This window comes from Verticillium alfalfae, genomic scaffold (genome assembly GCF_000150825.1).
Source record: "Verticillium alfalfae VaMs.102 supercont1.1 genomic scaffold, whole genome shotgun sequence".
NCBI classification, from domain to species: Eukaryota; Fungi; Ascomycota; class Sordariomycetes; order Glomerellales; family Plectosphaerellaceae; genus Verticillium; species Verticillium alfalfae.
In genome coordinates this window covers 2,419,878-2,442,050 of record NW_003315038.1, presented here as the reverse complement: position 1 = coordinate 2,442,050, position 22,173 = coordinate 2,419,878, and the positions used below count along the sequence as shown (strand labels likewise).

Genomic DNA, 22,173 nt, shown 5'->3' with positions numbered 1-22,173 from the left:
GCCAACACGACCCTTCGTTTGTAAGTAGGTACGGTAGAGCATCGGAAAGGGGGTAGGGGGCGGGACAAGGGGGTAGGGATTCCAAACCCACCCACACACCTGTCAGACCTGTCGCGCTTTCGGCAGCGAATGTCTCCATCCGAAACTCGTAAAGCAGCAAACACCTGTTCCTTCAACGGACGAGAGACAACGGAGGTATACCGTCTCCAGACACATGATGCATCGGACGTATGACGCTGCCCTGTGACCGCCTTCGCAAGGCCGGCGGCTCGAGATCCCAACCACACTCCCATCGACTGCGAGACGCTCACGGAGGGCCGCTCACGTGCTCTGGTCCGAACTCTGCACGAGGTATCCGCTACGCTTTGGCCCTTCAGGTACCTGTGCAACAATGTCATGCTCACAGTACGAATGCGTTTGGAAACGGGCTCATTGATTATGCTGTTTACCATGCGGGCCTGAACACTGGTATTGCTTACACAGGTAGTACATGGTACAAGTTTGCTGAGCCATGTCACGGTATCATCCGCTTTTGACAGTAGCGTGTCTTCATGTTCATGCTCCACAAGCTCTCCATCCTTCGTGATTGATATCCAGCCGTTTTCGAAGCGTGAATCCGGACACGCACCGAGGTACCAAGTTGTCGGACCTATTCGCATATGACCTGCACCCACACTGGCTTTCCCCCTTACTCTCAACGATATATCTCTCTGTGAGGCTCGCTGCTGTAAGCCAAATCCTGAGGAGCACCAAGAGGCCGCTCGATGTAGGCAACGCCCTCGTCACCACGCGTAGGATGTCCGTAGTAGCTCTCGACGGGGCGGGCACTGAATTCCCGCCGCGGGGCACCCGACTCGGCAGGCCGCATGCTGTAGGCGCGAGGCAGGGGAGGGTGCATCATCTCACGATGCGCTCCAGCAGGAGGATAGCTTGGGTGGGCAGGCAAGTCGGGTCTGACGGTCTGCACCCTTCCATACTCGGGTGGCATCTCGTAGCGGACCGGCTCCGCAGGCCGGGCCGTGGTTGCACGCATCGCGTACTCCCGTGGCGCCCCCTCGGCGGGGCCCCTCTCTTGACCCGGGCCGCTCCTGACCTGGACATACTGCTCCAGTGGTGGGGGCGGCATGGGACGAGATGAATACTCGCGCTGCCGGTAAGCTCTGTGGGGATCAGTAGCGTACTCCGGCTGCGTAACCACTCTGCGTGGAGCATAGGTCGGCGAAACCCGGCGGTACACAACGCCATTTTCTTCATATTCAATTGGTCGGCGAGACTCGGCTCGCAAAGGCCTCTCGTAGAGGACCTCCGCGTCGTCCATCCTCATGGATGCCGGTGGTACTGACTGACGCACCGCGGGAGCAGGAGGTTGCGGCTCGTAGTAATGCCGGCCAGACGCGTCGACGACTACGCGGGCGGCCGGTGGGGCCATGAGCGGTGATGCGCGCTCTCGCATGAGTGGTGACCGCGATCTGGCTCTGCCAACCTCTGGCCGTGCACTCATGCGAGGCACCTCGTAGGCGTCGCGGTAAACACGTTGGGGCTCACGATCGTAGCGGTCCACGGCGACAGGCTGGACCGCGGCGGGGTAATACTCGCTTGCGCCGTACTGAACTGGATACGGCTGTACGCTGCTGGTGACTCGACGGTCCTGCTCGTATGCTGGCGGAGCATAACCGTAGCCACCCGCTGCTGGCGCGTAGCTTGCTGGTCGTGGGCGGTAGTCATCTGGTCCCGGGTAAGCAGGAGCTGGAACGTGAGGGAGAGCTCCGTCATCTCTAAACGTTCGAGAGGGCTGACGCCTGTGGAGGTCCTGCGCTTCCTCTGCCTGCCTCTTCTGACGCTTCTGGGGCCTAGTAAAGGTTGGAGCGTTAAGAGGTGATGGTGACCGGGGCTCCTCCTTGATATACGGCACACCCGCAGCATGGGCCCCGGTCTTCTTGTTCTTTTTGTCCTTCTTCTTCCCTTTCCCCTTCGCGCCCTTGCGGCCTCCTTGTGGTGAGCTGTCCGGGCTAGAGACAGTGTTTGCCACGTTGCGCAGAGCAGCGACTTGGGCTGTTGTGCCCTGGATAATACCTGACCCTTGGCTGCCTGGCTGGGCCCGCCCTGCAGTAGCCAGCGACGATACGTGAAATGGCTGAGGAGCAACAGGTGAAATGGCCTGAGCAACAACAACTGGCGATGGCTGCCTGGGAGCATGGGGCTCTGCGGGCCGATACTGGCCTGCATTGCGAACAGACCTACCAGACTGTTCATCAAGTTCCATCATGTTTCCTGACCCCGAGCGGCTGACCTCACCGCTGCCATCGCCGAAAGACGTGGAGTCAGCTGTTGTGTTGCCATCCAAAAGACCATGCCTGTCTTTCCTTATTTGCGTGCTTGTGCTTGCAGAGAAGGTATTGTTGTAGGTGGGATAGGAGTAGGAGGAGGGGGTGGGCTGGGGAGCACCCATCGACGACTGGCCCTGCTGCTGATAAGTAGCTACTGGACGCGAGACAGGTGGATGCGCTTCGGTCTGCTGTTGCGGCTTGTACTGGGCAAGTACTGGAGCGCCAGGGACCGTGGGATGATATCGCTGATCTGGCTGCAACGTGGGCACGCCGTCGGAAGCCCGGCCAGCTTGTGAACTAGCCTGCGACGGATCTGGCGAGTTGTGCTGGGAGGAGTAATACGAGTTCTCGTCGAAGGAGTCACTTGCAGCTTCAGGGTTAGCAGCGAACTCGGTGGCATCAGCATTGAGAGGAGCAGTGGCCTCGACAAGAGTCAGCGCCTTTGACAGAACGTCGTGCAGGTTGAAGTCGGCCAGCGTCTCCAGCTGCGTAGATGCCTTCTGCGCGATGCGGCGCTGATCAACCTCTTCTCTCAGAGCGCGCTCTAGACGCTGCCTCTGCAACTGTATCTCGGCTCTAATGAGATCATCAGATTTTTCGAGGAAGATGGGATTGATCTGTGCACCCGCCGAGCCGTATGCCCTGGCCGAAGAGGCACTGGCTTGGGGCGCTGCAGGAGCGCCCAAGCCGGGTACGTAGGCATTGGGGACGTGGGCAGAGATGGCGGGAACGCTGTTATTTTGACGTTGGACAGCTTGTTTTGGCGCTTTGGGCGCGCCTATGGGATGGGAAGGGGATGCAAGGTTAGAACGGGAGGGCTTGCCGGACGAATGATGCAGGACTTTGATCCTGGGATGGGTGCCAGCGAGGATGGCATCTCGAAACTGCACAATCTTCTCGCACTGCTGGATCTGGTAAAGGACATCCTCCGCTGATGGATGACTTGCTGGCGGCAAAGTGCCTCTTGCAACCTGGCCTGTAGCCATGGCGAGACTAGGGTCAGCGACGCGAGGCGAAGGCTGGCCCGAGAGTGAAGCTCGCGACGTGGTTTGAAGACTCGAAATCTCGAGTGACAGAGAGTAGCATCAAGCGTTGAGGACGAAAGAGGTCAGAGAACGACTCGAAAGCGTGCCGTGGTGCAGTTCCTGGGACACGACAATCTTCACGGCAGTGCCAGTGTGGGATGGGGATGCGTGGAGGAAAAGCGGCCAACAACAGCAGATAGCGACGTGTTTTGGGGAGTCTCCGATCACGAGCAAGCTTCATCAGAGACAAGATTTAATTCTGGCTCTGGCTGGTTACAGTGGTGCACGGACGGATACTCGGTTACTGGGGCTGCGCCAGTGACTTAGCGCCCCGTTAGTATTCGCACCATCATCGCGATGTGGCTGGTGCATCTGCGGCTGCTGTGGCTGGTCCACCAGCTGTAGGGAGTGGAGACGGCCATCACATTCCCCGCGGCGACGACCCCACGACTGGAGCCCCCGGGCCAACATTGGATGCACCTCACGTCAATCGAGTTAGGCGGCCGGTGACTCAAAAAAAACGATTGAACAAGTTCATGATTCATACGTTCATGCGCAGACGGGGATTAAATGACCAGACTTCTCTGCGCTTCAGCCACAACTTCTGTCTTCATGATCACCAGACTCTCCAGCTCACTCGGAACTTTCACCTCAACCCGAACACGCCTCACTCCGATCTTGACTATACGACCCCAAACGGCATCAAGATTGATCACATCAGTTGCAGCCCCTTCGAAGACCCTCCAACGTAGACGAAGGCCGACGGCAGATCGCATCGTACTGATCGCATATACGAATCAAGCATTGAACAAACGCGCCACCAGCACCATGACGGGGGATCAAAGCCAGACCAATGGAGCGCCAGCTTCCAAACCAGTCCTATTTTTGTAAGCTCTTTGAGCCAAGGCTAACATCTCTGCCTTATACTGGATTATCGAGACTGACATATTGTTGAAGCGATATCGACAACTGTCTATACCCTAGGAGTAAGTTGCGCCAAGTTCAACCCGGTACATCGCGCCATGTGACCTCGGACTGATCGTCTTAGAATCTCAAATCCAGGACCTCATGGCTGAGCTCATTGATAAGTTCTTCTCAAACCACCTCTCCCTCTCCTGGGACGATGCTGTGAAGCTCCACAAGGAGTACTACACCAACTACGGCCTCGCCATCGAAGGCTTGGTCCGCCACCACGAAATTGACCCCCTGGAATACAACTCCAAGGTCGACGACGCCCTGCCCCTGGAGGATATCCTGACGCCTGACCCAGAACTGCGCCAGCTGCTGCAGGACATTGACCGTAGCAAGGTCTCTGTGCGCCTCCTCACCAACGCCTACAAGACGCATGGCCAGCGCGTAGTGAAGCTCCTGGGCATCGAGGACCAGTTCGAAGGTCTCACGTTCTGCGACTATGCCGAGCAGCCGCTGACGTGCAAGCCTGCCAAGGCCATGTACCTCAAGGCCATGCAGCACGCAGGCGTTGAGAGGCCGGAGGACTGCTACTTTGTCGGTACGTGCTCTCGGTCTTGTCGATTGTCGATCGGCGATTGAATTAGTGACTAACATGCTGTGCAGATGACTCTTACCAGAACTGCAAGGCCGCGCAAGAATATGGCTGGACGGCAGCGCACCTGGTCGAAGAGGGCCTCTCCGTGCCGAGGACGCCGGCGTCGCAGTACCAGATCCGTCACTTGCAAGAACTAAGGAACGTTTACCCCCAGTTCTTCAAGTCGGCCAGCTCCTAGACATTTCATAGCGCAGCGACATAGTGTCTTTAGACTACAGTATTATCATGTTTGTTTTTATCCTCGCAAGGGTCGGGCAGACGAGTTGTAAATTCATAGAGGCGTCCAAAGACCAGTCCATTCTAGCCGGGTATCATGCTCTCTATCTTCCAAGTGCCAAGTGCCCACGCCCTCCAAAACAAAACAAAAACAGCCGTGACGCCTCAAAGAGCCCATGCAGTCATCTTTTCTTGGCAGGCCGTTGGCAGCTCACGGCCTGCGCACGTTCCGTATCACCTCGGCCAGCTTGACGAGGATCTGGTCCTTCTCCTTGATGGCCTCCTGCCTCTGCACTTCCGCAATCTTGAGCTCCTCCTCCAGCTCGCGCACATTCTTCTCCTGGTCGGCTTCGCTGGTGTCGAGACCGGGCAGGGTCGAGATGAGGACTTCGATCTGCTGCTCCTTGACGATGAGGTCGCGCGACAGCTCGAGCAGGCCGGCGCGGAATTCTTCGGCATCGGCTGGTTCCACTGGAAGATGGTCAGATCGCGCCGGTCAACGATCCATGTGATGTTTTCCCGACCCTACCTTCGAGCTGGCTGGCACCCTTAGTGACATCGCGCACCTTGTCCTTCGGCCCTAGGACCTCGAGGTCATGGTGGCGGTTGACGTAGTGGAAGCAGGCGACGAATTGCTGGGCCAGCTGCGGGACGCGGGTCAGCAGCGATCTTGCGGAGAATGCGTCTTGGCCTCTGGGGGGTATACCTGGTCGACAGCGTCCTGCAGCTGTGTGAGTCGATCGGTCATGTTGGCGGCGCAAACGGTCGCACTCGTGGTGCCGAGGCGTGAGGTTACGGCAAGGCTGAGGGATTGGGGAAGTCATTGGCCCGTGAGGTTGATGGGTGGTGGTTGTCGAGTGGGGCAGCACATCGGCGGGGGGTCTTCCCGGGCACTTCAGCGTGCATGGTGGCAAGGCACAATGGGCGCCTTGCAATTGCAATGCCTTTGCCCATCGAAGACAGGGGGAGACTTTGCGTGAAAATAGGTATAACCCTATTGCATGGATAATCTCTCTACTCCCCCCCCCCCCCTCTCTATTTTCTTTTTCTGTTTTCACTTTTCGCAGGCTTGACCACGTTTCGTTAGCAGAGAATCATTGTGCTTAATGTAGGCACTGGGTTGAGATTTGGACACATGTACAAGTCGTCCGTTGATCGTCCAACATTCATCCTCACCACCTGAAGTGAGCATGACTGCTAGTAAGCAGCATACAGCCTATTGAAACCCGAGCGCAATAGGAAGCCTGGCGTCTCAGAAGATCATCAAACTCCATATTCGCACAGAACCAGTGACGCGCAAAGACAATGGTGTGACTTACCTAGACAGGACAACGGGGTTGCCTTCTTTGGGCATATCCTTGGCATTCATTCGCCTATTCGGGCTCACCTATTTGGCTTCGTAAGAATGAATTATATTTGAGCTTCGTTGTACCGTAGTAGGTATGGTTCTTCCAGAGCAGGATGACCTCAGTTCGTGGAAATATTGTACTCGCCATGTTCAGGAATAGAGCTCCAAAGAAGACTACCAACTACACTACACTCGTAGTGTAATGTATTTTTCTAACACCGTTCTACCCGCCAAGGGAATCTAGATTAGCTACCATACGATCAATCCGAATATCCACACACCAACGGGTAAAAGCCAACTTTCGACCATGCATGAAGACCATGATACTGCTCGAGGACATGTGAAATTTCTTCCCTCTGGTAGCTCTAGTCTGCTTTGCTGGATGATATTGTAGACACCGGACGAGTTGTAACATTGGACGAAATTGCGACTCATAGTGAGTTACGAAAGCTTCCTTCAAATAACACTTCACCTGGTTCTTCCTAATATGCAATCAAAGCCAGCATGTAGGCAAATAGTCAGCTGCCTCTACGAGCGCTCACGACCAAAGTCTGTCGTGAAGTCTAGCTGAAGCAAACATGACGAGAGCGCCCTATAGCTAGAGAAAAAGTGACGAGAGGGACTGGGAGGGAAGGCTCCGCTGGAATACTTGGTCATATTACCTTCGTCGGCTGCGACGATTTGAACAGCTGAGAGGATGCTCGGGTGGACAACCGAAAGGAATTAAAACCGCGACCTGCGACCACTTTGGCGTAGTCGAGGGGAAACTCGTGAACATCAAGCATCAATAGGGACACAGAAGACGGACCCGAAAGTCATACCTATGATTTACACGATCTCAATATCATGTAAAGCTCGCGTAGCATTCTCGCTGCGTGTGATATGCGACTAACAATACACGCCGCAACACCGGCAGTTCCCGTCTGCCCAAGCCTCACCACCAGGAGGCCACTTATTTCAATACAGAAAATCATACAACCAGCAGAAAGCGTCTTGATAGCGCCCATGACCGCCAGTTTTCGAGGTCCTTCCTACACCGATACCCTCTTCCGCCGGAAGACCCCTTCCCAATCCGTGATGTACACAAGGCGGCTCCAACACGTTGGCTCGTTGTCGCGAACAAAGCAACTTTGACGACTGAATTTGTTGGCGAGGTACGCGCCAACGGGTCTCCGAAGAGTCCAGACGATGCGGACCACCCCCCTTCAGTTATATCCGTTTAATATCTGAACGAAGCTCCTCAGCAAATGATTCGGACCGGCCATTGTTACAACAGTGTGTGTAGCTGAGAGACTGGTTCGCGCGCGTGCCGAGACGAGCGGGGCGGGTTGCTGCGGAAGGGGAGGAGCGTTGCTTACACCTGCTCGGCTCCCCAACCAGCGTCGGCTTCGCGCATGTTGGCGGGTGGCTCGATCTGGGGGATGAACTCGAGAACGACGTAAGAGACGCCGATAATGCCGACGATGGAGCCGGCGATGATGCGCAGTACGTTATCGCTGAGGAGGATGGAGCCGATGAAGATGTAGACTGCGCGCATGTTAGTCCTAACAGTTTGCGACCGGGCACAGGAGTGCAGGGCTCAACTTACAGACACCACGGCCTAGGAAGGAGAAGAGGAAAGAGGCATAGCGCGAGACTTGCGGGGGAATCTGGAACTCTGCGATCTGTAAGAAAGGTACGGCTTGCGTGGAGGGCGCGGTATCACGTACCAAGAAGGGCCGTGCCTGTGTACGATGAATTAGCTAAGATGTCCATGTCTTGTGGTCCTGATTCACTTACAAAGGCCGAAGATGATGACGTAGACGCCGACGATGATGCCCTGGCTGTAAGCGACACATGTCAGTGCTGTGCTTGTCGTGTCGGATCGCAATCTCTCCAGGGTTCCGCGCCGTATTGGGCGCTCTACTCGAGCCGATAGGAGCCGCCGGTGGCACGTCCATCAATTGCTCGAGTCAGAAGATGCCCCATACGAAGCATTCCAATTTGTAGATCGCGATCGGACGAGGTGGAACGTACAAGCTGAAGTTGAAGAATTGAGCAATGCCGCCCAGGACCATGATGGTCGCAGTGACGAGGTTGACGATGCGGCTGCACAAAGAGCGCAATTGTCAGCAATGGCCGTCCTCCAATGGCTGGCCCCTCAGCGACAACTCACAAAGCGTCGGAGAGCTCCATTTTGAGATGAAAGGGAGTGAAGCCGGTTAGAAACTTGAGTTGGTGGTCGGCTGGACAAGTATTTGTCGAAGCGGAAGCCTAGTCACGGCGTCTAGGCAGCGGAATTCAACGAGTCTTGATAGGGTGAGGGTTGTCGCAAAGAGGCGAGGGATTGGCAGCCGATTCTTGGGGGGGGGGCGGTCGCGTGATGGCTTGACGAGTGGGCAGTGTTGGTGTAGAATAACAAGATGGCCAGGAGCTGGAGCCGATTGAAGACGAATGATGAAATGGGTGCGAGGCGAGCTCCTCCTGTCCAAGCTGGTCAAACCTGGCAACCCAGTCCGAGCTCAAGATCTACGCTTACCTAACCCAGACTATATACGTAAGCGGGTTCAACGTCAGCCTGTGAACGTGTGACAGATGCCCCTGATTGAAACCTCTGTGAACACCGTGCGCCCTGTCAGTGCCGACGTTTTCTTCTTCTTCTTGTTTAAATCCATCTTCGACGTCCGACTCGCATAGCGTGGTATGTGTCTCTCGTGGTGCGGGCGAGTATGGAATCTCAGCAGTACGCCATGCCACATCGCACATCTTCAGAGCATGATCTATCGCATTCAGATGCCGTAGTACTCAGTCGAATCGACTTTCCTGTGGTTTTGAGTCGTTCCTGATCTGCACCATTCATGTCGAGGGCTGGGGTCAACGCCACGAGCATGCCATCCACGTGTCAGCCTCAGGGGATAGTAAATGAACAATCATACGTAGGAAAAGTCCTAAACACGGCAAAAGGAAAGCCGGAGCGTATAGCGCCATGGATGTTCAAACAGAAGTCAAATGCTATCAGAATCACTGCAAAGCTCCTTTCAAAGAAGGATTTTTCTAAAATACGGCGTACCGTCATGACAGCTCCGTGAGAAGCATTCAACTCCGTGCCAGAACCTCCCATTTTGTCGGTATCTCTTCCATCATGCGCAAACGAAACGCCAAATCTAGGATGTCGACCACAGCTTGCCGTTGCTGTTGTTTCCCTTGCTCCGCCAAAATGCGCCAGCAGCTGTCCGGGCCCTCTCCTGATGCTAAAAGATACAAGGTTTCCCATCCCAAGACTCCGTTTCTAAACAGTAGAGGAGCCTTTCGGCGTGCCTCTTTTTCCAAGGTTCTTCGTAGCGTTTCCGTCATTTCATGGCCTGGATAGGCTTGCTAGTTCTCTTTCTTTCGCCGCGAGGGCTTCCCGCATCCTGTGTGCTTCTTGCTCCAGGGCCATGCGCCGGCCCCCATCGTCTTGTACTGGTTGCGATGGCGGGTACCCGCTGGCTGTTGGTGAAGATGTGCCTCCTGTATTGGAGTAAGATCCAGGGCTTGGTGCAAAGCCCGGTGACACGCGAGTGGCTCGAGAATACATCTCTCCCGCCTCTTCGCTCTGTGATTGCGCCATGTTTGAAGGGTTAAGAATTGATTTGATCGAGGACAGCCGCTTTGAGCTTTCCGGTCCTCCGTCCGGGGTTGGGAGACTGTCGTTGTCGGCGGCGGAGAAGGATCGTTTGCGAGACGGTGAGACGAACGACGCAGGTGACATGGACGCTTGTCGGTCTGCAACATGGGTCATCGACGTGATCGGGGCGAGTCGGTTCTCGTACGAGTGCGAGTCGTTGGAAGGGAGGGAGGGGCGTTGGTGTGTAGGCGGTTGGTAGCCCGCCAGGTCGGCAACCGACGGTAAAGTTGTGTTGTGTTGGCTTGAGGACGACGGAGCTGAGGGCAGGATAGGGGGGAGGCCGTGAGGGCGAAGTCGGAGGCCGAGGTTGATAGATCCATCGTCGTTCATGCTGCCCCTTTCTGGACTGCCCTCAGGAGCCTGACTTTGCGTTTCCGAACCGTCGTACTCCTCGTTCCAGTCGCTTCCTGCGTACGCGTTTGGCATGACTCTTTTTCTCCGCTTGATGATAGATTTCTTCATGCTCACAGGCCTATGAACACCGTGCAACTTGTAGTAGAGACCTGGTCTTATCAGTACCATTCAGATGGGAGTAGGCACTGGGCTCGAACGTACCGCAAGCGTTACATATTGTATGCCCGCTCTCATCCCTCCTCCAGAGCGGCGTTGTCGTGGTCCCGCAGTTCTGACAGGCTATGACAACCGTGGTGTTCTGGTTCTGGATCTGCAAAGCGGCAATGTCTATCGGAGCCGAGGGGTCGTCCACCCCCTGATCGCCCTGCTGGCCAGCGGAACCGCAACCCTGACCCTGCTGCTGGGGGTTGAGCTGTGCAGACTTCGAGACTCGGTTGTTGTAGGCGGGACACCCACCGCACCCTTCGGCGCCGCCTGTACCATTGCACTTTCCACCACCTGGGCACGTGCCGGTAGGCACCTGCTCCTCGGTGACATAGGTCGGTGCCGGCCCCCCTGGGTACTTGGGTCCGGGACCTGGAGCCGGGGCGATCTTGGTTGGCGCGGCTCGCGAGTTGGCGGACACGAGTTGGGGCGGCTTCTTCTTCAGGGACGTAGGGCGCGAGGCGTTCCGTGCCTTCTGATACAGGCCGCAAGCGTTGCAGATAGTGGTACCCTGGGGTGATCTCCTCCACAGAGGGGTTTGCGTCGTTCCACAGTTGCTGCGGATGATTAGCACAACACATTGGCGACGGGCAAGCCGAGAGGTCCTACCTGCAGACCTGGCCAACATGGCCCTGCGAGGAGGCAGAGGCAGTCGTCGGTGCGGGGCTTGCGCTGACGCCAGTCCTAGTCTGCGTGGGCGACGTTCCTCCCACTTCTGATGCTGGGCTGGGCGCCTGGGAGGTCGACATGGTATCGCTGGACAGGCTGCGGCGAAACTCTGCCGCCCGAAGTGGTATCGTCGCTTGCTCGCCGGCTTCCCGCGTAGGTCGAGCAGATGGCCCGGGACCGTTGATCGTGTTCTTGATGTCGTGCTGGGCTGTGGGCGACTTTCGTTGCGTAGGGAGTGCTGTTCTCGAGGTAGACGTGGTGTCCCTTTGTGCGCCATGCGCGGCAGAGCGGGCAACGTCGGACATGGCCATGTGCAAGCAGTGCTCAGTTACGAGTGGCTGCAGCAGAGAGCGGGCGCTCCGATAAACAAAGCAACGGTTGAAGGAGGGGCTGACAAAAGGCCGACAGAAGGTCGAAGATGGAGGCGAATCGCTGAACCACAGCGAGAGACGGGCGTTGTCGTGTCGGTGTAGTACACGGACAGGGGGGGGCGGTTTCGGGGGGCCAGTTGGGTGCACTGGCTATGTCGCCAGAGACGTTGGGTCCTGAGCCCCGCGTTGCAACAGACGGTGATCGGGCGGTGAGTCGTCGCTGATCACACCCGTTGCTGCCTTGGTGTACTGGACCACGGGGGCAGATGCTGCTGCTTCGCCACCAGTCACGGTTGATGAGGAAAGCCCGATTTGCGATGTCGGTACTTGTCGTTGTGAGTCCAGAAACGTGCCTACGTGGGTATCGCCACTACTGTTCCCTATTAGGGGGGGGGGGAGGGGGGGGCTCGAGAGCCAAGACGGGGATGCCGTGGCGTGCAGCAGCGTCTTCTGGCGGCTCAAGTAGCGAGGCTAGATAGAAGGAGAATAGGGAGAGAAAGAGAGGGATCGGGGGCCGCTGAAATGTGTAAAGTAGGAGTGAGATGACTGTAAGCGTTAGGGACGATGGACGTCTGTCGACAGAGAATGCATGCCGAACAGATGGGGCGTCAGGGAGTCGTCCAGATGTGCCGTCCAGCCTGAAAGACGTGGTCGAAGGATGAGGTGGGCTCCAGAGAAACCGGAGAACGACAGGGTGCGTTCCACTGAACAGGCTGATGGAGGTGGTGTGTTTGGTGAGGCCGAGGGGCGTGTGGTTGGCTGCGGTCCCGACGCTGTGGGAAGAGGCAGGCAAGAGGCAGAGGCGAGAGGCAGGTAGGTGGACGGGGGGGATCGAAGGGGGGGGGAGGGGATGCGCCTGCCACTTTAGAGGAAACTGGTTGATCTGACAGATCAGATCGGCTCCTGTCCGGCGTCTTTGTTTCTGCCTGTCTGTCTGTCTGTTTTGTCTCCCTGTGCTCCTGCTGGGCATATGCGGCACGGAGGCACAGGCACGAGGCGGCGGCGGCTGGTAGACGTGTGCTGGGGCGGGCGTAGACCTGAATAGTGAACAATGATGAAATGGGTGTGATGCTGGGAGATGGTCACTGGCAGATTGGCACACGTAGGGGGGGTCTCTCTATGCACCAATCATTTCGAGGAGAAATACAACCAACACGATATGATTGGGAGAAACCATCGACCCACTGGTAACCCTGGCCCGCGCTTGGCCTGAAGAGGGCGCCCTAGTCTCACGCCTCGGGGGGGAGCATCCGCCGCCTTGACGTGACTCGGTTGGATGCGCAACCTCCATCCGCCTCAAAGCGGCATTCGCATTTCATGCAACTGGCTTCGACGCGATGCCACATCTGACCCTGGAAATTTACGTTTGGGAAACTCCTGACTGTGGTCATGAAAACATGATGCACGTCTCTGTGGACAATGTCATCTAGCGATCCGAGCAAGCAACCCAGAGCGATCCTCAGGAGCCCGGCGCTCCGATCCCAAATGGTGGAACAGATGACCAAGATAGCATGTTCAACATCCGATCCGGCGCAATCATTTACTATCAGCTCACTACTGCGGTGCAAAGTCTGGAGCCCGGCAGAGCGCAAGCCAAGTGGAGTGCTCCCAACCAGACGGGCCCTCCTCGAAGCCTGGAAGGTGGTCGACCCAGATGGTCTTCCGAGTTCCGGTCGATGGTCACATTTGGGGCTGCCTGGCCCAACCCCTCGTTCTGCCTGTGACTTACCTAGTACAAGCACACCGCAAATAGTTCCAGCTTGTCGAGAAGCGAAGCTCCAAAAAAAAAACGAACACAAAAAAAGCGAGTTGATCGCCGGCTGGGGGCTGGTCCATGAACCAGTTTGTTGGTGACGGAAACACCCCAAGTGGGTTGTACGTTATACCAGCCATGAACCTGCTCGCCTGTTTGTTTCTCTATTTTCTGTCGATTATTTACTCAACTCATCTTTCAACGAACAGAATACATGCTTGTGCTATGCTGCCTATGCTGCGTTGGCAGAGGGGCGCTGTCTTCATCCTGCATGTCGGAAGCAGCGCAGGCTTATCCGGCCAGCGGCATGATGCAATGCAACCCCCCTAAAAAAACATGGTCGCGCAGCCCCCCCCCCTTTCACCCCCCGGATTCTGGTACCCAGAGCTCGAGGAGTTAAGGTGCAATGCCGAGGACCGATCGCAGAAGCGAGCGGCCTCGGGTTTCGTTGTATTGCTCATAAATCAGATACAAAAGTGCCGTGATCTCAAACATAACATATGTAGCTCTCGTAGAAGATGGCAAATGCGAAACACATCAACCTAGAGAGTTGATTCTATCTATTTGAATGGTCATGATGCAGTGTAGAGGATATCCATAATGATTTAAGCTGGTAATGTCTTTGTCACAGCCATTTGAACCGTTGACAGTGAAGCATTCAGCGCATGCCACACAGCGCAACAACTACACAGTTGTCGTCCAAACACAGTCAGACAAGGTTTTTTCTCCCGTTCGTCTTGCTATGCAACAGCAAGGCCAGATGTCATTTCAAGCGTCGGGGTCGCTGTCGGCGTCATCAGACAGCTGAACAAAGTTTTTTGTCAAAGTCATCATGTGGTCTCTTGCAAGGCACATGACAATGGCTACCGTGATGGCGTTCCAGACACCTTGATTCTTCACGTTAAATCCGACTTCCACCTGGTAACTGACGTGCGCAACATCATCCTTTTTTGCTGAATCTATGGACAGGATCATGACGGTGGCATTGACGATGAACATGCCGTACAGAACGGGTGGCTGTTGCATGTATGGCGACTCGATGCTGGGCCTCTGCATTTTTGATTCGTCCGTCAGATGGACGATTTCCGTTTCCCCGTCTTCGCGCTTGATGACCAGGGGAGAAGTACTGTCTCGCTGCGACTTTGCGGTGCAATCATCGTCCGACTCGCTCTTCGCAAGTCCATCTGGTGTTCCGTCTTGCGGCACAGCAGCTTTTCCCGAGCGATTGATCAGCCAATATGCACGATGTCTGGCGGCCAATGTCCTCAGCCGATTCTGCATGCGCTCTTCAATCTTGACACTGCCGACTGTGGTATCCACAATGTCTATGATGACATTGGGAACTATGTCGAGGTTGTCGTAGCTTCCGTCCTGGGCAGCCCACCTTGCATACTCTTCGAGCTCTTTGCGTATACAGATAGGCACCTTTTCACGCTGGCCGCTCTGCATCAGTGAACGGACGCTTGATGTCAATTCGATCAGCTGGATCAAAGCCTTGGTAGCTGCGACTGTATGAGCGACCAGAGAATCGACTGACGAAGGGAAGATGCCGACCTACCTTTAAATTCGTTGCTAGACTGAGAACAGATGACGGGCGTCTCGTCATCGTTCTTTGAAAACAACACGCCGGGAATGGGGATGCCCCTGAAATCCATGTCCCATTTTCTCGGCAGCAGAGGGTTGTACTGCCTCATGTACAGTATCTCAAATAGTCGAAGCTCGTCATCAGCCCACGCAGCGCTTCCTGGAAAGAATTTCTTCTCATCCACCATGGCATCAAAATGATCCTGTTCTTCCCGCGGGTCTACCTCGTCAGCAAGGTCGCCGCTGAGACCTTGGTGCGAGTCGCCGCGTCTAGGCCGTTTCGTGTGTCCATGTTGCTCACTGTCCCCATGACGTGGTGGCGTGGCCGAGTTTGGTGTCGAAGAAACATCTCTGGAGGCATGGGAGGAGTCACGGGGCCGTATTGATGCTTGGTCTGGCGACAAAGTCTTGCGCTTCTTTCCACGACTCAATGGAAGCGGCGTTGGCAAATCGGCCTCCGCTGGGTGACGGGTTTCGGCCGGCGTAGATGGTGTTGAACCTTGTAGATCCCGGCTCGTTGCCATTGTCTCCCCCTCTTGGAAGTTCTCTGCTTCGATGATGAAAGTAAAAAAAAAAATGCCAAGGTTGAGAGAAAGGGGCAGGCGTGAAGCGGTGTAGGAAAGTCTGTCAATTGGTCTCAGGCACGGAGCAGCTGCAGATTGGTGATAGGTTGGATTGAACGTAGGAAAAACAGAAACATGGGCGGGAAGGAACGAATTCACTGGCTTTTTGTAGAACTCATATTCATCATGTCAAATGATTTCCATTGTTACTAGTCTTTGACATTTGACGATCTTTGAGCTGCCTCAAAGAAAAGCGGTCAGTGAGGGAACCTTGCTTGTTACCAACTCAATATGCCGGGGTCTGTCAATGGGACAGTACGGGAGTCGTCACAATGGAATCGAGTCCAGGGGTCCCAGGGCAGGGCCACTAGCACAGTTCAGGAACGCGTCGACGCCACAAACCTCGTTGTGCTTGAGGCTTGGATCGATCCCGATAGGGCCCCGTCATCATGACGTGGGGCAGCAAGAGCAAGAGGCTCTTCTGCCCCCCTTGGGTCCACCCCCCCTTCTCAAGAAAAACCACCCCCTAGAGTGCACCTGCCTGCTATTCTGCCCTTGCGCTAGTGTGGACAAGGGGGGCAATTTTTTAGTTGGACCTGCCAACATGGAGGCAAGTGACCTCGCGACAGCTAACGCGCGCCCATGTCAAAGCACCAACACCTATCGACCTCGACCTAAGGAGGCGCGCACAACTACCTCCGTCCCCAGTCTTGTCGCAACGAGACGGCTAACACTCGGACAACCTGAGCTTAGTCCACTCTCCTTATAACCCAAGGTACATTGATACTCGGCTGTCAAGTCATCAAACCACAGGGCTCTTCGTTCAACGCGTCGCTTGGGTGCTGCCCTTATTGCATCATCAATCAATAGACTTTGAGAAACCCATTCACCATCCAACTCCGACTCCAGCAACAAAACCCAGCCACTCGACGGATCGCTCGAAACCTTCTCGACCTTCCCATGCTTCCAGTCCACTGAACTTTGCGCTTACAATGGCCGATTGGAATAAGTCCAAGGTCGTTGACCTCCGAAATGAGCTCAAGCGCCGTGGCCTTCCGCACGCAGGCTTGAAGCAAGAGCTTGTGCAGCGTCTCGATGAAGACGATGAACAGTCCGCCACATCCGGGGATGCGAAGCGAGACGAACCCTCTGAGACGGGTGCTGTTCTGGTCGCGGATGATCGAGAACCAGCTGCGGCAGACGAAGATTCTACCAGTGCACCTGCCCTAGCAATCGACGCACTCGAAACTACTGCTATTGCTGCTACCCAAGATGGAGCGCTCGCAAACTCCGAACCTGCAGAGCCCAAAAACATCCCAACCGAACCTATTGCTGCCGATGACAATGGCCCGGATGACATTGCTACGCCTGCCGCAGCTCCCCAAGAGTCGGAGGTAGTGCAAGACGCGCAAAAGCGCAAACGCCGTTCCACAAGCCCACCTCCCGAGCCCAAGCGTATAAAGGCTACTGCTGCCGAGATTCATGAAGAGAAAGTGATTCTCGCCGTGTCACCAGAAGATACCGAACAAAAAAATAGCCTAACCAGCGGCGTCGAGGAGAATACTTTACCGGACTCGAGGCAGGTGGCGGAGAGGCTAGACGACCACGAGATGCATGACATCCCAACGAACGAACAGCCTGCAAACAGTCCTGGAACCATCGATGTCGAGAACGAGCAGCAACCTGTTCGACAACCCTCATCAACACCAGAAGCACGAGGTCGACTGGCCATTCCAGAACAGCAAGCCGACTTCCAGCCCAGCCACAACGCACCAAACGACACAATGGACTATGAACGTAACGTCGAGCCCGCCGCGCACCCTGCGACCCGAGCCCTGTACATTAAGAATTTCATGAGGCCTCTCCGGGCGCCAGATGTCAAGCAGCACCTCCTTGATTTGGCTTCCTCTCGAGGCAACTCCACAGAGGAGAGTGCTATCGAAATATTCTATCTCGATCAGATCAGGACTCATGCCTTTGCTGTATTTAGCGACACGTCAAAAGCTATGCGTGTGCGTTCCGAGCTTCACAACGTGATCTGGCCAGATGAGAGCAATCGCAAACCCCTCTGGGTGGACTTTGTGCCGCCCGAGAAGGTGCAGGACTGGATCTTGGAAGAAGAACCGGAGACTGGTCGACGCGCTTCTGCGAGCTCAAGGTGGGAGATACGATACGAAAGAGACCATGACGGGAACGTGGTCGCGGTGCTCGACTCCGGCACTGCGCCAACTCCCGCCCTGGCCAACAGCGCACCACCAAACAAACTCTCGCGGCCCATGCCACCTCTCGGCCCCTCTGGGATCTCATTCCCCCTCTCTGGTCCCGGCGGCGGCAACAGCGTCAACGCCATACCAATTGGTCCTCGTGCTGGTCGCGGCGGGCGTGAACCTCCTCTCGGCCCCCGAGGCCCCTCAGACACGCGTGGCCTTGGCGGCCGAACGGCCGGCTTCGCCAGCGGTCCCCTGCGTACAACGTCCACAAATCCTCCGCTCACGTTCCAGACCGTCTCCGAGGACCTCGCACGCCAGCGCGTTGACTCGATGCGTTCCCACTACACCCGCGACATCCATCGCGATATGGGTGCTGAGGACGAAATCAACCGCTACACATTCGAATCTGGCGATGTCTTTGTAGACCGCGGTAAAGAGGTCTTCATTGGTATCCGCCCCCCGCACAGAGAAGCCGAGCGGCAACGACAGCTTACCGAAGGCGGATCGTACCGCCGCCCTGGACCGGGCCCGCGTGGCCACCCGCGCCGTGGGCCTCGCGGGCCTGGTGGTCCTGGAGGCAGGCCTCTCAGCGATCGTTATCTTCCTGGCATCAACGAGAGCGGCCCGTTCAGACAAGGTGACCGCGGGAACTTTTCGCGCCGAGAGGACGATCGTTTCGGGGACTCCAGAAGGCCGGGCGGCCGAAGGGATGAGCGCTGGGGCGGCGGCGGCGGTGGCGGCTACAGGGGAAGACCTCGCTACTAGACGGGTCGCTGAACAAGAATCGACACAGGCGCCCTTGATGCGCCAGCCTCCGTGATTTTCTGATTGGTGCTGGAAGACGACCACGGAGACGCGCTCGAGGCCTGGTAGGAATAAAGGACGGTCTGAGCCACGCAAAGGGCAGTCAGTCGGACGGCCGGAGGGATGCCATGGAGGATTTGCCTGCTGGGGCCGAGGCAATGGTTATCTGCGTCGGGGTACACACCCGCTGGTGGTGATGAGCATGGACGGGTATGGGTGACTGGTACATGATGTATGATTACTGTATGGTCTCGGGACAGAAACTAGTGTCGTAACAGTCGCAGAAATGAAACTTTGGCTAAAGTTGCAGATGGCCTGGCCGTCCGTGAGATGCGCGCAAAATGTGAGCCCGTGACATAAAGCCTCTGTCGAAAGAACTCCACGACAACTGCATCCCTACGTGTAGATGGCCGAGTAGGAAGAGTGCTACATGCTAACTTTCTCCAGTCAAATTGGCGATCACTGTATTCCAATTGTGTAGTACGCCAAGCTACTGGTCACATTTGTATGAAATGAGTAGGCAAGTCGCTCACTATGTAGTTTTACCGGTGTCGAACAACATGTCTCCATGTCTTCCTTATGCAACTCGACAAACGTGTCACATGGGAACATTGTGGCAGGCACTTTGAAGTATTCAGATTTGATCATTGAAATAAAAACAACTCCGCTAATCCCAACACGGCAACTCCCAGCAAGACGTTTTCCAATCTCACGTCCGAGAGGGCCATTCCGGTTCCGACGTCAAAAAGGAAAGGAGGGGCACACAGGCTTGAGCCACTTAGGCAGCGCTGGCCAGCGAGACGGGCTCGACGCCGACGCGCTCACGGCTGAGAATGTCGAGCATGAGCTGGGTCGGACGGTTGTCGCGGTAGACCTTCTGGTTGTCCTTGAAGAGCTGCACGCTCTGGAGGTACTTGTCGAAGAGGTAGGAGCTGTCCATGGGGCCGCCCTTGCCTCAGGATGGACTGGTCGAGAAGATGGGGCGGGTCTGTGCATCATGCCCTCGTTGCTGCCGTCGTTGAGGTTGACAAAGTACTCCTTGAAGTCGCTCGGCAGGGTGCTCGAGTCGACGGCGTAGCCGTGGTTCTGGCTGGTGATGTGGCACTGACCGGTGGTCAAGTCGAGGGCGGGAATGTTGTGGGCGCGGTTGCCGTACTTCAGCTTGATGGTGCGGGCGCCGGTGGCCAGAGCCAGAAGCTGGTGGCCGAGGCAGATGCCCATGATGGGGACGGACGAGGTCTCCATGAGGCGGCCAAGGTTGTAGATGGTCTCCTGGCAATGGGTGGGGTCACCGGGGCCGTTGGAGATGAAGACACCGTCAAAGTGAGAGGCAACCTTGTGGATGGGGTAGTTGTAGGGGAAGACAGTGACAGAGGCACCACGGCTGACAAGGCTGCGCATGATGTTTTCCTTGACACCGCAGTCGATGAGGGCGACGTGGAGGTTGGCACCGGGCGACTCGACAACGAAGGGCGCCTTGGTGCTCACGCGCTTGACAAGGTTGATCTGGCCGGGGTCGATGAAGCTCTCATCCTCGTCGGCGTCGTACTCGTCGCCGATGGAGATCCTAGCAAGGGACGAACCCTGCTCTCGGAGGTGGGTGACAATTTCACGGGTGTCGACGCCGGAGATGGCAGGCACACCCTCGCGAGCGCACCACTCGCCGAGGCTCTCGACGGCGGTCCAGTGGCTGTACTTCTCGGCGACATCAGCGACGACGACGCCGGCACACTGAATGTGAGGCGATTCGAAGTACTTCAGGAGCTTCCACTGGTCGAGCTCGTTGGAGGGAACACCATAGTTGCCAATGAGGGGCTGGGTGAAGACGAGAATCTGACCACGGTAGGAGGGGTCGGTCATGGACTCGGGGTAGCCAACGAGAGAGGTGGTGAAGACGGCTTCGCCGGAGATGTTGGAGTTGGCACCAAAGGCACGGCCGGAAAAGACGGGACCGTTCTAAGATGAATTAGCGAGGGTTCAGCATCTTGTAGTCCGAGAGCCACGACGACAACATACACGAATGGTAAAGGTGGCGTCGAGGTTCTTCGCGGGAGCGGTGCCACGGGGCTGGTTGTTGGGCATGGCCCTGCCGGAAGCGAACCGGAGCTGGGTTCCGACGCGGGCGCTCAAACCGGCAGCACCACGGGCGGCGGGTTTGGCGAGGTTGATGGTCAATTGGGGAAACATGATGTTTGGTTCGAAGGAGTGTCGAAGTGAGGGATGAAGCTGGTTGATCAAGAACACTTTCTAGGGGCTGGCAGCCTTCCACAAGTGGTCTGTGTTGCTCATGGGTTAGCTCGGACATGACACGATAGTGGCTCCCCTTTGGGGGGGGGGCGGTGAGTCAATTGAGGGTGCGGTGAGGCGTACCAGAGAGATAGTCCTATTGATAAGAATTAGCCAGCTGGAAAGCAGATGAATTGACCAAATGCAGACAGATGAGAGGCGGACGCAGCATGGAAACTGAGGATTCGGGCTCAATGGATGCTTGATGGAAGAGGGCACCGACAGCGGGGTAGGCGGGAAGACATGGAACATGCCATGACCTCACATGGATAACAGCAGCGGGAACATACCTGCGAGGTGAAGATGGACGGGCGCCCGTGCATAAGGGCAACTGGACCGGAATTCGATCAAAGCTGGGCTGTGGAAAAAGGTAGACGGCGGGAGTGGCGGGTGTCGGGGGAGACGAGAATGGAGAGTTTGAGGTTTCTGATGTGTCGGTCGGGAGGACGATGCAGGATGGATGCGGGAGAAGGAGAGCGAGAGTGGGAAGAGTCACAGGCAGGCACAGCCAGCGAGGGCCTGCTTAAGAAAAAAAAGCTTATCATTGGACCCTCCAGGCCAGATACCGTTGAGTCGGGCTCTGACACACGCGGGGCCCTTTCTGATTGGCTGCTCGTCACCGTATGACCGCCGATATCGCGGCAGCGCAGCCAATGCACCCAATTCAGCGAATCCGGCTTTGCCGCTATCTCTTTGCTCGCCTCTCCAATGCTTGGCAGCCAGCAGCGGGAACCTGCTCTCTCCTGCCAGACCTCTTTTGGTGGTGATCCATCCTGCATCAGGCACCAGGTACGGCGCGGATCGTCAGAAAGACGTGGACCTCGTCTGTTGAACCCTGAAGTGGCGTTGGAGGGAGCATGCTCCGCCCCGCCAGCAACTGATAGCCGCGGAGTCATCATGTTGATGTTGGTGTTGCTGTTGGCCCTTGACACTGTAACAAGCAGCTAGCAGTCTTGAAGGTTAAAGGGAGCACAATCATTTGCGCCCAATTCGTAGTCATGACACTTTCATCCCCCCATTAAACCTGCTCCCCGGCTCACGAACACAGTGAACACATGCACCGGAATCAACACGCGTCCCTGCTTTGCACGAATCCTAGTTCAACTAGCTCATCATGTACACCCGTCATATGCCCAAGGTACTGGTACATGCCATTGTTTTTTAAATAGCACCGAGCTCCTTGAGCTTCGCGACGAGCCCGTCCACATCCTCCACCTTGCCGCCACCTTGCCTCGGCGCGGGGAAT

The 22,173-nt window shown here is 56.3% G+C and overlaps 9 protein-coding genes across 9 annotated transcripts; 3 read left to right on the top strand and 6 right to left on the bottom strand.

Moving 5' to 3' along the window:
- Window positions 1-694: 694 nt before the first annotated feature.
- VDBG_00743 (conserved hypothetical protein) lies at window positions 695-3,313 on the bottom strand (the record flags this gene model as incomplete). The annotated part of the gene is made up of 1 exon (XM_003009015.1): window positions 695-3,313. One exon carries the CDS (start codon window positions 3,311-3,313, stop codon window positions 695-697), a length of 2,619 nt encoding a protein of 872 aa, XP_003009061.1.
- An 867-nt stretch (window positions 3,314-4,180) lies between these two features.
- Window positions 4,181-5,097, top strand: VDBG_00742 (SSM1; the record flags this gene model as incomplete). Its single annotated transcript, XM_003009014.1, has 4 exons — window positions 4,181-4,239; window positions 4,310-4,338; window positions 4,401-4,862; window positions 4,928-5,097. 4 exons carry the CDS (start codon window positions 4,181-4,183, stop codon window positions 5,095-5,097), a joined length of 720 nt encoding a protein of 239 aa, XP_003009060.1.
- Window positions 5,098-5,346: 249 nt separating this feature from the next.
- On the bottom strand, window positions 5,347-5,883 carry VDBG_00741 (mediator of RNA polymerase II transcription subunit 21; the record flags this gene model as incomplete). The annotated part of the gene is made up of 3 exons (XM_003009013.1): window positions 5,347-5,606; window positions 5,665-5,779; window positions 5,842-5,883. 3 exons carry the CDS (start codon window positions 5,881-5,883, stop codon window positions 5,347-5,349), a joined length of 417 nt encoding a protein of 138 aa, XP_003009059.1.
- Window positions 5,884-7,293: 1,410 nt separating this feature from the next.
- Window positions 7,294-8,658, bottom strand: VDBG_00740 (conserved hypothetical protein; the record flags this gene model as incomplete). Its single annotated transcript, XM_003009012.1, has 6 exons — window positions 7,294-8,010; window positions 8,072-8,140; window positions 8,193-8,207; window positions 8,263-8,306; window positions 8,500-8,571; window positions 8,639-8,658. The coding sequence occupies 6 exons, from the start codon at window positions 8,656-8,658 to the stop codon at window positions 7,838-7,840; spliced, it is 393 nt and encodes a 130-aa protein (XP_003009058.1).
- An 828-nt stretch (window positions 8,659-9,486) lies between these two features.
- VDBG_00739 (siderophore regulation protein) lies at window positions 9,487-11,667 on the bottom strand (the record flags this gene model as incomplete). Its single annotated transcript, XM_003009011.1, has 3 exons — window positions 9,487-10,632; window positions 10,685-11,244; window positions 11,297-11,667. 3 exons carry the CDS (start codon window positions 11,665-11,667, stop codon window positions 9,818-9,820), a joined length of 1,746 nt encoding a protein of 581 aa, XP_003009057.1.
- A 649-nt stretch (window positions 11,668-12,316) lies between these two features.
- On the top strand, window positions 12,317-13,451 carry VDBG_00738 (predicted protein; the record flags this gene model as incomplete). The annotated part of the gene is made up of 2 exons (XM_003009010.1): window positions 12,317-12,421; window positions 13,158-13,451. The coding sequence occupies 2 exons, from the start codon at window positions 12,317-12,319 to the stop codon at window positions 13,449-13,451; spliced, it is 399 nt and encodes a 132-aa protein (XP_003009056.1).
- A 573-nt stretch (window positions 13,452-14,024) lies between these two features.
- VDBG_00737 (conserved hypothetical protein) lies at window positions 14,025-15,588 on the bottom strand (the record flags this gene model as incomplete). The annotated part of the gene is made up of 2 exons (XM_003009009.1): window positions 14,025-14,982; window positions 15,039-15,588. The coding sequence occupies 2 exons, from the start codon at window positions 15,586-15,588 to the stop codon at window positions 14,249-14,251; spliced, it is 1,284 nt and encodes a 427-aa protein (XP_003009055.1).
- Window positions 15,589-16,619: 1,031 nt separating this feature from the next.
- On the top strand, window positions 16,620-18,602 carry VDBG_00736 (SAP domain-containing protein; the record flags this gene model as incomplete). Its single annotated transcript, XM_003009008.1, has 1 exon — window positions 16,620-18,602. One exon carries the CDS (start codon window positions 16,620-16,622, stop codon window positions 18,600-18,602), a length of 1,983 nt encoding a protein of 660 aa, XP_003009054.1.
- A 780-nt stretch (window positions 18,603-19,382) lies between these two features.
- On the bottom strand, window positions 19,383-20,828 carry VDBG_00735 (carbamoyl-phosphate synthase arginine-specific small chain; the record flags this gene model as incomplete). The annotated part of the gene is made up of 2 exons (XM_003009007.1): window positions 19,383-20,597; window positions 20,658-20,828. 2 exons carry the CDS (start codon window positions 20,826-20,828, stop codon window positions 19,383-19,385), a joined length of 1,386 nt encoding a protein of 461 aa, XP_003009053.1.
- Between the last annotated feature and the right edge of the window lie 1,345 nt (window positions 20,829-22,173).